The sequence below is a fragment of the Hippichthys cyanospilos genome, chromosome 13 (assembly GCF_059441005.1).
Source record: "Hippichthys cyanospilos isolate Australia breed blue-spotted pipefish chromosome 13, RoL_Hcya_1.0, whole genome shotgun sequence".
NCBI classification, from domain to species: domain Eukaryota; kingdom Metazoa; phylum Chordata; class Actinopteri; order Syngnathiformes; family Syngnathidae; genus Hippichthys; species Hippichthys cyanospilos.
Window position 1 is genome coordinate 19,506,135 of NC_142381.1, and position 12,379 is coordinate 19,518,513.

At 38.4% G+C, this 12,379-nt stretch overlaps 1 protein-coding gene across 4 annotated transcripts in view; it reads right to left on the minus strand.

The window, feature by feature from the left end:
• fbxo38 (F-box protein 38) overlaps positions 1-12,379 on the minus strand; it is a 47,069-nt gene that overhangs the window by 26,772 nt on the left and 7,918 nt on the right. For all 4 annotated transcript variants that reach the window (XM_088431141.1, XM_088431142.1, XM_088431140.1 and 1 more), the window contains 7 exons: positions 12,088-12,253; positions 11,571-11,846; positions 7,693-7,786; positions 7,343-7,473; positions 2,673-2,843; positions 2,431-2,573; positions 1,621-1,843 (listed from right to left, as the gene is read on the minus strand). In XM_088431141.1, the coding sequence (XP_088287267.1) occupies positions 1,621-1,843; positions 2,431-2,573; positions 2,673-2,843; positions 7,343-7,473; positions 7,693-7,786; positions 11,571-11,846; positions 12,088-12,253 (1,204 nt within the window). The remainder of the gene's footprint in view (positions 1-1,620; positions 1,844-2,430; positions 2,574-2,672; positions 2,844-7,342; positions 7,474-7,692; positions 7,787-11,570; positions 11,847-12,087; positions 12,254-12,379) is intronic.

Genomic DNA, 12,379 nt, shown 5'->3' on the forward strand with positions numbered 1-12,379 from the left:
CCAGAAATTTTAGCCATTTTCGAAGCAATTGGCCCAAAATGGCCACAAATGGAAAACAAAACTTTATTTGACCATCATTAAAAATGTGCTGCATTATCCTTAACATTAAAATGCGGTGAGCTATTGAAGGCTCTGTATTCCTTGCCGTTTCGTGCAAGCACGACAGATGGCTCACAGATCGACTTACTGTAGCTGGTAGCTTGGTGTGACATCTCAATTTATATTATATAACTCAAACCAACAGAAAAGGAGATGTGTACCAACGGACAACAATCCACATAAAGATGTGTGCACAGAAAACAGAGTTTACAGTATCCACAAACGGCAATCCACATGAGAGATTCATGCACAGACATGAATTGTGTGTAGTGAAGCGTCGTATCCGTGCAAGTGAGAGTTGTATTCAGAAGACTTTATGATGGCAGGTTTTTGATTTGTAGTCACGAAAAACAATTCTAACACACACAATTTAGAGTCGTACACACATAAAAACAATATAAAACACACATTTTAGTCATACACGACAACAAGTCAAAAGCACACAATTTAGACTTATACTCACCAAGCTATAACCTTCACGGATATGAATGGTTAAACATGCATATGTTTTTTTGACGGCGACCTTCCACGTTATCCCCCTTCCCTCTTTTATTTATGGTTGGCATACCCTTTTTCTTTTTTCTTTGCAATTGGCATACAAACCAGAAACTTGCTCAGTAGCACACAAGATGCAAATAAACATCCAAAATGTGATTTGAATTATGCTCGCAAAAGTTTGTTTTCTGTAGCTAAAAGTAACATGATGTCCTCAATCTGAGCAGCGCTCCCCATCTCTAGTAATTCTTAGTATTCATATCAATTACTAGACCTATGATTAGATAGAAATATTATATGAAAATGTTGGTGTGATAGAACACATTCATTTACATCTCACTGAAATTTATAGTGGTTTTCAAAATGAATAAGTGCCTAAATATTACATACTTTAAGCTGCATAGGTCTCAGACTTCAGTCCTTGAGGGACACAAACCTCCATGTTTTCGTTACTGCTCTCTTATACACACCTGATTTAAATGATTAAGACCATTTTCAAGCTCCTGTAGAACTTGCTGATGAGCTAATAATTTGATTCAGGTGTGTTTATGACAGAAGTATCAAAAACATGCAGGGTTGCGGCCCTCGAGGCCTGGAGTTTGAGGCCTATGCTTTAAGCAGTGTGAAACAAAATGTGAAAATAATTCTTATATAGCTTTGTATAAAGTAATACAACATGTTTACTACATTTTTTTTCCATTTTATAATGATACATGTTTTTAATTTTGGAAAAGAAATTATTGCGTTTGCAGTGTTGCTTGCTGAGGGAAGCAAATGTGCTGAAGAGAAATTACCAAGACAAACGCTGTTCTGTATTGTCTTTCAGAGCAAATAGATTCTGGAGAACAGTCAAATGAGCGTCTTATTTTATGCTTATGCATGCACCCATTACATACATATATCCATTAGTTTTTTAGAGCCGCTTATCATCACAGAGTCCATTACATATAATGCATTAAAAAAGAATTTAAGACATTGTTAAAGTGGTATCTTATAACTTAACACGGGAATGTCGTTGGGACTTACCATTGTGCTGCTGCGGTTGTCTTTGGATGTTGAAAGGGGGAGATGGTGGTGGAGGGGGAGGGGGTTGGTGTGGAGGTAGGGGATGCGGAGGCAAATTGGCCTCATTGTTGTTGTGGTGGTGGTGATTATTATTGTTGTTGTCATTGTTAGAATTCTGGTTGCTGACCAGAGCTGAAGACACTCCAATACCAGTTCCTGCACTCAGGCCCACTCTGGCGCACCCCTGACAATTGCAATTTTGGGTATTTACCATTTAGTCATTTATTGTGTACTGAACAAATACCAAATTTTAAGCATTTGTCAGCAATCTATAAGATACATTTTTGCACTCATCATACTTTTTCTCAATCAATCCAGCAATCAAGTCTGTTATGTCATTATATCAAGCCAAGTCCCAAGACTGACTCACATATCCAAATCAAGTCTCAAGTTTTTGGCAAATGCAAGTTTTTGGCAAAACTACACTGTTAGAGGACTAGAGTAAGTCCCTAATATTGCAGTCCTCATCACTGCTATACATTATACTAGTAGTGCACTAAAATTTACTAAGAAGAACAAAAATGTCAGTAGTGCACTAAAATTTACTAAGAACAACAAAAATGTCAAACAACTGGGTAAACTTAGGAATGCTCATTTGATACTACAAGTGTTCTATACTAGGACTTTTATGACTTGTTATATACTTATTCAATGCATCTGCTCACTCAGTTCTTTCATATTTTCGACTGAACAGTATATACTGAGTATTACAAGCACAAATTTCTAAGATTAGGGTAACGTGACTCTGCACATGTGAATGGACTGGTTTACCTTTGGTGGTTCTCGAAACATCTGGTCCAGACATATAAACTCTAAACAGGGCAGCGCTTCAATGAACTGAGAGAAGGACTCCAGTTTGATAGCATGACAGCGTACAAGTGTGAGATCAACAAGTCGGTTCCATCTGGATTGATCTGAGGAAACATAACGTAGCAGTGTTGTTACACTAAATAATTTATAGGCCATGTGTTCTCATGTGGAAGGAATATTTCAAAGGAAGTAAAATTATTTACCTGTTATCCAGTGGTGAGGGTTATGAAGGTGAGGACAATTGTAGATGAGCAGGTATTTTATATTACTGAAAACTTCATTCACCACTTTGATACCAATATCAGTGATGATCCCTGGGTTCTCCACCACATCGGCCAGGCCATACTTGACCAGCTCTGAATGACTCATCTTACCTATATTTGAAGACATTAACTAATCATTAACTCCAGTAATCATATACAGTGGGCCCCGTGTTACGACATTAATCCGTTCCACAGTTGGGGGTTGTAACACGAATTTGTCGTATGACGGGCAATCCAAACCTATGTTAAATAGCTAATGCGTTTAGAACCCCAGGTAAAAACATCAAAATTGTAAATACATATTGAATACTATATTAAATACATACATATTGAAAATTGGTATCAAAACTGTATAGTAAGTGCTACATATATATAATATACATGTATACAATCAGAAAACATCATAAATAAAAAACTATAGAAAGGATTTATTGACCTTTGGCGCTTGTTATGCCCATATTCCCTATTAAGGATTATCTCCAGCATCGTTTCCATATAAATGAACATCACTAGCAATATTGGGACCCATGGCTAACCCTTTCAACTTTGAATTAAGCAGTAAAATGCACTATAAATACGGTTTTGTAACCACTTACAATTGAACAAAGCTTTACTGTTCTGCCATTTTGAAACGAGTGAGGCCGACCAATTGCAGACCAGCATCTCCGTGAGGAGACGCCGACCAATAGCAAACCAGCATTATAGTGACACGTTGCATGGAAGCAGTTAGACGGCAATAGTAAATAAGTGAAATTCCCTAAAAATGCCAGCAGATGGAGGCAAAACAATACAAACACAGCCAACCCTCTAGGGCAGTGTTCCCCAACCCCCGGTCCGTGGATCAACTGGTACGTGGCTGCGTGGGCTGCACACGAAATAATGTTTTGGAGATGATTTTGTTTAATGGTGCGCGTGCACCGAACGCGAACGAGGTGAACAAGCGGAGCGTTTTGTATTGTAGTCAATGGAGTTCGCGTGACTGGGCGCGAATGCACGTCGGGCGACGCGATGGACGCGAACGGAGCGACGTAAATGGCCACACGCGGTCACGAGAAGCGCCTTTCGAGTGAATTTATTTTTTATTTACTTTTTCAGCGTTTCGAGTCGCCACAACCAATCAACTTTGGGAACATTTAACGGCTCACGCAGGGGGCAGGAATGAATCATGGCGGCCGCTTTGCGGTCACTGGGAGCGATCCAACACGGCCAGCTGAGCTTTCAATACGAAATAGAGCCAAGCAAGAGCCCTCACCTGGCTTGTCGAAAGACGGAAGCGAGAACTTGGGACAATTGGTATGTGCAGCATTTGCTTCACTCAACAACTGTTGAACCGTAGTTACTGTGCTAAGCTAACGATAGCGCAACATTGTCAGCACAATATTTAGCACGGTCTCGGCCACTCGATTGCGACATTTAAACTTTTATTTTTTGGCAGGCGAGAATTGCTGCAAAGAATGAAGGTGCTGTCCGTGAAAATATTGGCTCTGTCACATTCCAGAAAAGTGAAAGTTCTCAGCAATGCTCTTTTTTTCCGGATCTACCGTGAAATGCACAGCAAGCTCGCCCCCCTCCCCTCTCCTCTCGCGATTAAAAAGAAAGTGGACAAAAAGTCCATACCATACCCCGTCCATACGTCCACCGGTCCGCAATATAAATCAATATAAATCTGAGGCGTAGTGACAAAGATGATGTTTTTTTTTAAGGCCGTTTTCTCTTTTAAACACACCTGATTCAAATGATTATGATTATTTTCAAGCTCCAGCAGAGCTTGTTGATGAGCTAATGGTTTAAATCAGGTATGTTAGGGAGAGAAAACCGGAAAACATGATGGACACCGGCCGTAATAGCCCACCCCTGCTCCAGGGTCATGACAGTTGTTTTTGTCACAAATTCGGGGATCTACCGTAAAGAGGGGACCAGAAAAACCTCAGTATTTCACATCGAAACACGAAATACAGTAAATGTAAGCCAGGGACGCTGTAACACGGGTGTCCACTGTATAGTAAACCCTGGCTACTTTGTGGTCGCACTATTGCGGATTCACCACATAGCGGATTTTTTTTCATTATGTGGATTCACGACTTCAAGGATTTTTTTTTTTCCATTACATATTAAACTTTTGCAATAGCTCCCAAGCGTGCTGGGCCCGTGAAGGCTTATACTGAGCCTAAACTTCAATTATTTTATTAACTATTTTAATAATTTTAATCATGTACAGATTAGACTTTATTTTCAACATCCGAGCTGCTGCTAATATGACTGCAGCTGCGTGAGACTTCAAATGAAACGGGAACAGTTCACTACTGTACAATGTATAAGGTTTAATAATTTAAGATGTAAGTAAATATGTGTATTGCAGTAATATTTGTCTTAAATAATATGTATAGCATGAAGACTTTTCACATGTAAAATAATTTTAAAAAATATTTATTTTTTTGTTTTATTTTATTTTTTATGTGAAAAGTGGGGGTGCTACTTCGTGGATTTTCAGCTATAGTGGCCAGTTTCGGAACGTGTCTACTGCGATAAACGAAGGTTCACTATATTCATGTTGCGATACGGTATTTTCCTGGCTTTGCGACAAAAACAACTGTCATGACCCTAGGCACTTGGCTGTATTTGTGTTGTTTTGTCTCCATTTGCAGGCGTTTTTAGATAATTGCACTTATTTTCTGTTACCGTCAATGCATCCATGCAACGCGTCACTACAATGCTGGTCTGCTATTGGTCGGCATCTCCTCGCGGAGATGCTGCTCTGCCAGTGGTCGGCCTCACTCGTTTCAAAATGGTGGAATTTTGTTCTATAGCGAGTGGTTACAAAACCGTATTTACAGTGCACTGCTTAATTCAAACTTAAAAGGGTTAGCCATTAACAGGGTCCCAAGATTGCTAGTGATGTGAAAGAGAAAAGCAAGAAGATAATTTATGTGGAAACGAAGCTGGAGAAAATCAAGAAATACAACGCTAGCCTAGCCTAGGCTATCCTTACTAGGGAATATGGGCGGAGATGCTGCTCTGCCAGTGGTCGGCCTCACTCGTTTCAAAATGGTGGAATTTTGTTCTATAGCGAGTGGTTACAAAACCGTATTTATAGTGCACTGCTTAATTCAAACTTAAAAGGGTTAGCCATAACAGGGTCCCAAGATTGCTAGTGATGTGAAAGAGAAAAGCAAGATGATAATTTATGTGGAAACGAAGCTGGAGAAAATCAAGAAATACAAAGCTAGCCTAGCCTAGGCTATCCTTACTAGGGAATATGGGCGGAGATGCTGCTCTGCCAGTGGTCGGCCTCACTCGTTTCAAAATGGTGGAATTTTGTTCTATAGCAAGTGGTTAAAAAACCGTATTTATAGTGCACTGCTTAATTCAAACTTAAAAGGGTTAGCCATAACAGGGTCCCAAGATTGCTAGTGATGTGAAAGAGAAAAGCAAGAAGATAATTTATGTGGAAACGAAGCTGGAGAAAATCAAGAAATACAAAGCTAGCCTAGCCTAGGCTATCCTTACTAGGGAATATGGGCATAACAAGTGCTACTCAAAGGTAAATTAATCCTTTCTATATTTTTTTATTTATGCTGTTTTCTGATTGTATACATGTATATTATATATATGTAGCACTTACTATACTGTTTTGATACCAATTTTTAATATGTATGTACATATGTATCTATACACACACACACACACTACCCACATAAATTAGGGATATGGGAAATGACAAATTTATGCTACAGACATCTGATAATTTGATAAACTGATAAACAATATGATAAACTCTATGTGAAGATTTGTTGCACTGCATGAAACAAATGGCGGTCACACCAGATAATGTCTGGTTCTGAGTCCCCAGATCACAATAAAGCAAAAAAAAACAAAAACAAAAAAAAAAAAAAACAATGCACATTTCAGGGTGGCCTTTTATTGTGAACAGTTTTAGGCACACCTGTCCACTAGTTGAGTGTATACTGTATTGCACTTGTCGGCATGGTAATAAACGAGCCACAAGTTGTGAAAAACAAACAAACAAAAAAAATCTCACCCACTTTCACTACTTGTTCTTCTATTTGCATATACTCCGACAGCCATTCCATTTTAAAAGAAGTGCATTTCTTTTTTACTTTGGCTTGGAGAGTGGATGTGTCGATGCTCGTTCGTTTTGCCACAAAAAGAGGTTAGCATTATGTCCCTTTGTTAGTGAGTTAACCTGCACGGTGTATGCAGGGAACGTATGCGAGCACTGTCAATGCATATGATTAGCTGAATAGTGTAAGTGAAACTTTTTGACCAGCGTTGAAAAAAATAAGACCACAAAAAGCACGAAACACATATGGCACCCAAACTAACACGCTACAAGGTTCTGAGAGACAGGGACTTCCAAGTGACACTGCCTTTTATATGGACACCCAGTGTCACTATTGACATTTTGTTGGTATGCATTATCGTCCTGCGCTTGCGCAAAGGCTTATTCCGTGTTTTATTCCTGTCCATCTGTAGGGGCGAAATAGAACCCACAGTGCTATACCACCATGTTGTTATTGGGATTTGGTGTAATAAAACAAATATTCACATGACGTGATTAAGAATGGAGATTGAATTAAGCATGAACTAACATTGGAGCAGGAACTCATCCACGTATCCAAGATGAAGGGTATCAAACTGAGGAAACTCAAGTTCAGCCATCTTGAGTGCTGAGAACACTCCATCTTTCGTCAGTGATGGCTGGATACGCAGCTCATGAAGTCTGTTAAAACACAATGAGGGGTATACTGTATTTGGGATTAAGTCAGATTTATCAGACCAGAAATGTCCTCTGATGTTTCAATGATGACTGCATTTATACACCAAATAAATAAATCTTACAAAGTTTCAAAATTAAACGACGACTGCTCTCAAGATGGAGATGAACACGTGCACTGTATTGACGACGAGTGGTTATTGTGTTAGGTGTATAACTAAGAACCTGCGAGCAGCTGTGATGACAAGGTAACCCAAGTCCACTTCCAGGGCGTTTTTACAGGCTCCAAACACAATTGTGTGAAGGTTCCGAAATCCTCCTGAAAAGACATATTACAATTAGCTTTGTTGACCAGTTACTGAATGTCAGAACAAAAATAGAATCAGTATTCCTTCTGTTGCTGTTAACACGTTTGCCCAAAAATGGAGCATGAAAACTCAGGTTTCTTTTGACAGTATAATGTATATCAGGGGTGTCCAAACTCGGTCCTTGAGGGCCGCTGTCCTGCATGTTTTCCAGGTTTTTTTTCCCCGACACAACTGCTTCAAATGATCAGGATTGTTATCAGGCTTCTGTTGAGACTGCAGATGAGCTGATCATTTGAATCAGGTGTGTCGGGGGAATGCGGGTTTGGACACCCCTGATATATACTGTATACAAGGCTTTACACAATCAATATATTACCACGAGCCCAGATAAGTGAGTAAAAATTATAAATATAAATAGATAATCGATCACTGGTCTGATCAGCAGATCGATCAATCTGGCTCGTGTATTTAAACTTATTTATTGAAGACAGTTGCTGGGGACTAGCACATGTCTGAACCATGTTATTATTTCATATACTCTTTTATTTTTTATTTTAGGTGCTAGAAAAGAACACAGATAATACCAATAAGCTTTAAAAATACGCAGATATTAAAAACTATACAAATACATTTGTATATATAAAAACTATACAGATATTAAAAATATACCTTAAGATTTATACCGTTTTTCATTAAAAATGAATACATTAAATTATTATAAATCTTAAAACCTTGCAAATGAATGTGTTCTTAATTAACAACAATATGTTTTAATATAATCACAGGTCAAATTTTCATTGAATTATATTACATGGGGGGTGCCATTCCTCTGGGGGTTGCCATGCCTGTTATAGCTACCTACCACAGCTGGGAGGAGTGTGCATCGCTGCATTTATTGTAATGCCCATAAAGGTCCCTCGGGTGCAAAGAGAAAATTACACATACAGTGTAATCTACAAAATCCCTGCCTATAGTTTTTTTTCAGCTTACGACGTGATCTGCGACGTTTTTTCGTCCCCTCTTTACGTTGTTTTTCCCACTTTACGACAAAAAAAACCTGTAATAACCCATGGGGTTGGATGTATTTGTGTTGTTTTGTCTCCATCTTCAGGCGTTTTTAGGTCATTTCTTTTATTTTCTGCTCTCGTCAAACTGCCTGAGCTGCAACGCGTCACTCAGATGCTGGTCTGCTATTGGTCTGCGTCATGACTCCCTAAAATGGCAGCATGCTACGGACTGGATCGCGTCTTGAGTGCTTAAAATAACTATTTATTGTGCATTTTACTGCTTAATTCAAACTTGAATGGGTGAGCCATGGGTCCCAAGATTGCTTGTGATGTTAAAGAGAGAAGATGATTTTTACGGAAACGAAGCTGGAGATAATCAAGAAATACGAAGAAGGCTAAGCTAGCCTATGGCATAACAAGTTCGTCACATAAAGGTAAATAAATCTTACTATTTTGATACCATTTTTTTAATATGTATATACATATTAAACATACAGTATATACAATTTTGATGCTTTTACCTGGTGTTTTACATGCATTAGTGAATTAACATAGGTCTGGATTGCCCGCCATACGGCAAAGTCGCATTACGATCCCAACCGTCTAACGGATTAATCTTGTAAACCAGGGGCCCACTGTACTCCCTTTAAAGCAGTGGTTCATAACCTGGGTTCGATCGAACCCTAGGGGTTCGGTGAGTCGGTCTCAGGGGTTCGGTGGAGCCTCTGGGGCAGAGGTCCACCCCTCAGTCTAGTCTGCAGTTAGTCGGCGGTTAGTCTGCTCTGAGATTTCTTACCATGCACTGTGTTGATTTTGTTATTTGAACAAGAACATGAATGCACAATTCACTTCGTATACCAGTAAAAAAAAAATCATATTTTATTTTCTTCCTAAAGAAGGGTTCGGTGAATGAGCATATGAAACTGGTGGGGTTAGGGTTAGGGTGCCTCCAACAAGGTTAAGAACCAAAGCTTTAAAGGCTAGAAAAAGGCTAGAAAAATATGTTTCTGCTTTGCCTTTCAATTGATTTGTTCTAGATAACTTTTGCTATGCTTTTATTTTGCCAAAAACAGGAACCTTGGTGAGCTTTCGAGCGTGTTGGGGAAAAGTATATGATCGAATCCTTGCCGTTCGAGATTTGTATTGAACTCGTACAGAGACAACGCCTATATGCATAATATTGCTTGTTAAATTGTTAAGATCATATTTAAAAGCCTAAGTGACATGACATGATGTTAGTTCAAGGTAATTTCTGTCAAATTGTGATGAATAAAAATACTTTCTCTACTGTGCTAAATGATATGTTACAAAAAATTGTGACTGAAAATGCTTCCGACGTTTTCCCCTTACCTTTACTCATACTATCAATTTAGCTGCTCACTTGGAAAAGTTCATATTTATATTTTGTATATCATAAATGTACTGATAAGTATCAATGGTTTTCATTTGGGCAACAGTTTAAAAATATAATAATATGAATGTATTAATAAAATAATATTTTCGAATATGAAATGACAATGTATCTTGTTCTTTTTTTTGTTTCATCCTATTTTATACCATAAAAGTTATTCAGGTTACAGCTAGCTTAAAAAATAGCAGTTGTCAACATGCTATTTTTGTGGAAAAAGGGAAGCCCATTACAAATCAAAACTTTAAAAAAAGTACATTATCTCCCTTTGTTATTCTGTCTTGCAAAAATGAAAAATAGTACAGTGGACTCCCGTGTGGCGTCCCGGCCTATGTTATTTTCATGTTACGACGTGGAATACTGAAATTTTTTATCCCCTCTTTATGTTTTTTTCCCGGTTAAGCGACAAAAACAACAGCCATGACCCTAGGGGTTTGGCTGTCGTTGTATTGTTTGATGATTTATGTGGAAAAGATGCTGGAGATAACCCTTAAGGAATATGGGCCTAACAAGCAGCACTCAAAGGTAATTAAATCTTTTATATATTTTTTATTTATGATGTTTTCTTCTTGTATACATGTATATTATATATACGTAGCACTTACTATACTATTTTGGTACCAATTTTTAATATGCATATACAATTTTGATGTTTTTACCTGGGGTTCTAAACGCATTAGCTATTTAACATAGGTTTGAAATGCCCGTCATTCGGTGACTTCGCCTTACAAGCCCAACTGTGGAACGGATTAATCTCGTAACACGGGGGCCCAAGTATATTCGTACACATATATGTGTGAGTAATGCATTACGAAGGTAATGTAATTATTACTGTTATGCATTACAAAAGTAACGTAATGCATTACTTTTGCTGGAACGTAATGTAATATGTTAAACACACAAAAAAACAGTAATAATGTTCTTGTTACAAATGAGAGTAACGCAATGCATTACAATGATAGTTTATTCACTGAAAGTGCACGCCAGGCGTGGAAACAAAAACAGTCCCAAAAGGTAAAGTATCAAATCAAAGTCACAAACAAACCGAAAGTGTCTCGACGAAGAAGAACGCGGGATGATAAAACAAGGGACATGGCGTGGATACTTGGAGCGTTTCGAAGCAATAACCCGGCAACGAGCTCTCCTGCGCCCACTGTATAATGATTCTTTGCACTTGTATGGATTGAAGCAGAAATCATTTTAAGTAATTGAATCGAATCATTTTGACTCAAAAATCATTTTAAATCGAAAATCGATTCTGAATTGAATCGGAGACCCCAAAATCAGAATCGAATTGAATCATGAGACAGCCAAAGATTCCCACAACTAGTGTATGTGTATGTATAAAAAAATTCAGTTTCAGGTTTCTATTTTCCTTACCTGATCTCCAGCTGTCCTCCACTACATGTTGGATGAGCCCTCCAAGGAAGGGAACTCTCACCAACTCAAGCTGCTCAAGATTTCGGGCCGAAGCTAACCCAGTAACCAGGGGAACATATTTGAGGGAGCTGGTTGGACCTGCACAGTTCCGCATGACAAAGGATCTCAGGCTCACACAGAGGAACTCTTTAAATGGCTGAGGTTTGGTGAGACGGACCCACTTTAGGTAAAGGTGACGCAGCATGGAAACACAAGGGATCTCTGGGACATTTACACCTAAAACCAAAGCAAATATCAAACAGTTTACTTATTTTGCACTTTCACAAGGTACCATATTTTTTTGAGTAGAAAACTTAAGATTGTTTCGAGTCTTATCTTTTTAATAAGATTCGAGAGGACAAGCAGGAGTAGGCATACAGATTACTTTCATGATCAAGAAATACTATCAGTCAATTATATTTCTGTCATATTGGTTAAATTGTTTTACTAGAACGTTGGTGTGAAACACCAAACTCACCCACAAGGTGAAGTGTCTGGATTTTTGCAGTAATGGGGATGATCAGTTTATTCTCAGCAGGAATTGGGAATGCCCCGTTACGATTGCGGAACTTCCCAAGTATGTGAACTTGTGGCATATATTTCCAAATGGCTTCAACCAGCTCAAGGTGGGAAGTCTCAACACCCTGAAATACAGATAAACATGACACTATTATTATTATTTTATTATTGTAGTTTAATTCTATGTTGTTACATTTAAAAGATAAAAAAGGAACAGCTTGGTGTAAAAGTAAAACTGCACATCACTGTCA